We start from the raw sequence: 4,788 nt of genomic DNA on the forward strand, positions 1-4,788 counted from the left end.
GCACTGTTGTAGGTTGCTCTGTATCTCACTCACACACACACAGCGCCCTCCACTGGTCACAGATAGATTCACATCAAACTTCTGGTTAAACAGACACAAGATATCCGAAGTTCTTCAGTTTTTCACTGCAGTTATTAAGATAATGAAGTGATGAAGGTGTCAAATTCTTTTCCTTTAAACTGATTTATTTCCCAGTGACACTAATTCTCTACATGAACAAAATCAAACACAAAGCCAAACATTGTTCAATAAACTCTTTCCTTTAATGTAAAATCTTTTAAAATCTTTTCTCTACATTTTGTATCTTTAGTTTAAACACGAATAGAATGAAGATCATTCTCATTAGTACAGATTTATTCACTGAATTATCTACAGTTTCAGGTAAACCATCAGCACTGAGCAGCCTGACAGGAAAACGTCACATTCGTCACTTCCTGTGTATTTAACATACAGCGTTATTCAAAATGAATTCATTCTCCAGTACAGATTGGTCCTGATCTTACAGCTGATCCACATTCACACACACATCAAGTAAACCGGTTTAATATCGGCGTCAAACCCACGAGGGTTGGAATTATAGTAAACGTCTTTAGTCTCAAGTACTTGATAAACGAAGCAGTGAAAAATTACGATACAGTGAAGAAACCGATGCAGTTCTGAATCTGAATTATTCATGTGTTTTTTTTTCTCTTTCTCATTTTTAAATAAACCTGAAATAAACTTTTGCTCTGACTCACACTCAGAGCTTCAGGATAAAATCTCAATATTCAGCTACGGATCATTCTGTAGGTCTGTGATTACTGACTGCAGGCCATTAATGTCAGGCAGTGAAAAGTATTGAGTACAGGATCAGTGAGTCAATCAGGCATCAAACTGATAATTAATAATAAATTAATAAGCTAATAAATGATAAATTATTCATATAAATGTTTACAAAAACAAATCTATTCCTGAAGGTGTGTTTCATGCTCAGTAAGATATAATCGATGTAGTGCCTAGTGTTTTCTTCACAAGGTCTCAACACGCAGCACCTTTAAAAAAACCTCAGGTTTCTTCCTTCCTCATGGCATCATATCTAATATTCATAGACAGAGTTAATAAAAGTCTATTTTTAAGGTCAGTGAACTTTAATATTTACGGACTAATAAAAGATGATTTGAGAATAATGTAAAACCAAATGGAAGCAGTTTGAACGCAACACTTTACGCTGAAATATCATCCTTTTTTATTATTATTATTATTATTATTATTAATAATAATATTATTATTATTAAACGTCATAAAACTAGAAAGTAGATTACTGAGATGTTAGGAGGAAGGTTGAACTTTTGAAATGGTGCATTTAATTTGGCTCTTCGAGTCGTGGAACATCTGCACGGTGGTTATATTCTGTCAGTTAAAGGATGGGGTGCCAATACTTTATGCAGTGTAATAAATGGACAGTACACCACACTGTGTGTGTGTGTATGGGTCATAGGCTGATCATTAGCTTCACAGGTGTGTTGTAGTACACTGTTGTCTACATGCTGTGGTTTGAGACACAGAGGCACAACAGAGGCCACGTACACACACACACACACACACACACACACACACACACACACACACACACATTTCATACTTCAAAAACACAAGTGTTGATTTGTTTGTTCCAGTGTGTGTTCCCATTCTTGTGCATATTCGTATATATAATGCCCTTTGCTTTAAGGAGTGTGTGTGTGTGTGTGTGTGTGTGTGTGTGTGTGTGTCTGTGTGTGTGTTTAAGAGAACATGTTCCAGATCCAGCTCAGTCCAGAGTGGTCAAAAGGGTCAAAGGTCAAAGCTTGGGCTCAGCTGATCACCAGGATGCCAAAGTGCTTCCTCAACTGCTCCAGAAACATGAAGGTCAGAATCGTGTGAGGGATCAACCGGATTCCTGCTGGAACTAAACCCTGTGATGTGATTGGACGGTTAGTCTTAATGTGAGATGTAAATACATCAAGATATAAAAACAAATCATTGTATACTAAACATTTGAGCAGATAGCACGTACGTGTGAGTGTGTGTGTGAGAGAGTGCGTGTGAGTGTGTGTGGGTGTGTGTGTGAGAGTGTGTGTGAGAGTTAGTGTGCGTGTGAGAGTGTGTGTGAGTGAGAGTGTGTGTGTACACCTTGTAGAAGGCCAGTGGTCCCAGTTTGGCGGTCTCAGACAAACAGTGCAGCACTCCCTACACACACACACACACACACACACACACAGCACCGATTTAATGATGATTACAAATGTATTTTATATTAAAATATCAATGTACTCCACATTTCAGAATATTTTTCTGAGACTCACCCTGTATTCTCCTTTAGAGTTCATCAGTCGTGTCTTTATCACGTCCAGCGGCTGACACAGAAATGTAGCACATCCTCCCTGAGACAAAGAGAGAGAGAGAGAGACCGAGAGAGTGAGACAGAGAGAGACACAAAGTAATCCAATATTGTTTGCCACAATTCAAACCCCTAAATATAACTAAACCTGGATAACATCAGCTTCACGACCTGTCTAACCTTCTCCTTACTAATCTGTTTGTCTGAAATATCCTTCAAACAAGAATCAGCTACTGAAGCAAACCCATTTCACACATCTGACCTTGCCATGACCTTCGGGCCTGTGACCTTCGGGCCTGTGACCTTCGGGCCTGTGACCTTCGGGCCTGTGACCTTCGGGCCTGTGACCTTCGGGCCTGTGACCTTCAGATTGTCTGGATCAATTTATGTAAGAAATTATGCATCACATGAGATTAGATCACAGGATGCAAACTGGATCTGATGGAACTTTAGAAAACTGAATCCTGCTGTGTACCGCACAGGACACGCCGCACTACACCACTAGGGGGAGACATTTCACTGTTTAACGCAGAAAAGTTCAGGAACTCATCATTATACACCAGCAAATTAAATCGTGTGGACAATCACAACAATTATACAAGCAACCCAAATTAGACACAATCTCGCTCATACACACACACACACACACAACATTCCACAGAAATATATCTATTAAAAACTTACAGAAAAGATAAAACAACTAGACAAATAAAGACAATGACGAGACAAAATTTCCTCAGAAGTCTAGTGTTATAAATATGCAAAGTAGCTCCAAGTCCCGCCCTCCTGCCCTCCCTCCCTCCCGCTCCCCTGCCCTCCCTCCCGCTCCCCTGCCCCAGTATAACCCGATTTACTCTTCGATTTTACAGTGTATCTCTCTGTTCTATACAACTGTACATTTACCGTTTTATTCTTTACGGTTTAATAGATTTGTCCAGTAAGATCAAAATCGGCCAATCAGGGGTCTCAATACTCACAGCTATGAAGCTGGACAGGAAGTGAGTGAGAATGTTGTCTCCCAGGAAACCAGTGGACAACACCAGCTGCTTCGCCTGATCATAACATGCCAACTACAAAACACACACACACACGTACATAAATAAAAATGTTTATTATTAGTAATAACACCATATGGATAAAAGTATGTGCCCCTGACCATCTCACCCATTTGTAGTACCACAAAGTCTGAAGCACACAGTTGTACTGAATGTATCTTTATAATTTCTCTTCACTGGAACTAAGAGACTCGGACACTGTTCCATCATGACAATGTCCCTGTACACAAAGCAGCTCCATGAAGACCTCCATGGTGTGGAGGTGAAGGTTGGAGTGAAGAACTCGAGTGTCCTGCACTGAGCCCTGACTCTGACTCAACACCACTGAACACCTTTGGGATGAACTGGAACAGGAGTCTCATCAACATCCCAACATCAGAGTCTGATCTCACTGATGTTCTTGTAGCTGCATGATCACTAATCCCCCAGAGACCGAAGTGAGGACATACAGGTGTGACGGTCAAAACATGACTCTGTACCAGAACTACATGCAAGTCGGGTCATGTTTATAAAGAGAAGAATTTTGAAAATTTATAACAGCATTGTGTGTGTGCGCACGTGTTTGTCTGCATGTGTGTGCACGCATTTGTCCCTAAGCATGTGCTGTTACTATAGAAACAAGATGGGACGGGAACGTCTTTGTTTTGTAGAAAAAAAAAACAACATCAGTGTGTGTGTGACGCTGTACTTTACTCGCTCACCTGTCCTACAGTCACCAGAGCACCTCTGCTGCTCGCCATGGTGGCTCCTGAGAACAGCTTCCTTGTTCCCTCTGACACACACGTACAAGCACAGAGACACACAAAGAGAGAGACACACACATGTACACAGACACAGACACACACACGTACACAGACACACACACACACACGTACAGACACACACATACAAACACAGAGACACACAAAGAGAGACACACACATGTACACAGACACAGACACGTACACAGACACACATGTACAGACACACACACACATACAAACACAGAGACACACAAAGAGACACACACATGTACATACACATGTACACAGACACACAGCCATGTACACAGACACACAGCCATGTACACAGACACACAGCCACTTATTAGCTCATCAAGACACACATGTGTAAAAGTGTCTCAGAAATTAAAGTCCTGCACTAAACTCACCCTCGTACCAAACCCGGTACAGGCCATCCAGAGCGTGCTTATAGCTGAGGAACACACACACACACACACACACACACACACACACACACACACACACACACACACACAATCTTATAAGTTGTGTTTTTTTTTATATATAAACCAGTTAATGACAGAACCTTGTCTGATATCAGTAATCTGAACTGAGTTTATCTGTGTGTGTATCTGTGTGTGTGTGTGTGCGTGTG

General features: G+C 41.0%; 1 protein-coding gene across 1 annotated transcript in view; it reads right to left on the reverse strand.

Annotated features, from left to right (window-relative positions):
• Positions 1-241: 241 nt before the first annotated feature.
• Positions 242-4,788, reverse strand: part of slc25a10b (solute carrier family 25 member 10b) — a 9,452-nt gene continuing 4,905 nt past the window's right edge. The window contains exons 6-11 of the mRNA XM_047803616.1: positions 4,562-4,605; positions 4,113-4,183; positions 3,334-3,426; positions 2,322-2,399; positions 2,149-2,205; positions 242-1,931 (exon numbers count right to left, since the gene is read on the reverse strand). Coding sequence (XP_047659572.1) covers positions 1,830-1,931; positions 2,149-2,205; positions 2,322-2,399; positions 3,334-3,426; positions 4,113-4,183; positions 4,562-4,605 — 445 coding nt within the window. The 3' untranslated portion in view covers positions 242-1,829. The remainder of the gene's footprint in view (positions 1,932-2,148; positions 2,206-2,321; positions 2,400-3,333; positions 3,427-4,112; positions 4,184-4,561; positions 4,606-4,788) is intronic.

The sequence above is a fragment of the Tachysurus fulvidraco genome, chromosome 18 (genome assembly GCF_022655615.1).
Source record: "Tachysurus fulvidraco isolate hzauxx_2018 chromosome 18, HZAU_PFXX_2.0, whole genome shotgun sequence".
Taxonomy (NCBI): domain Eukaryota; kingdom Metazoa; phylum Chordata; class Actinopteri; order Siluriformes; family Bagridae; genus Tachysurus; species Tachysurus fulvidraco.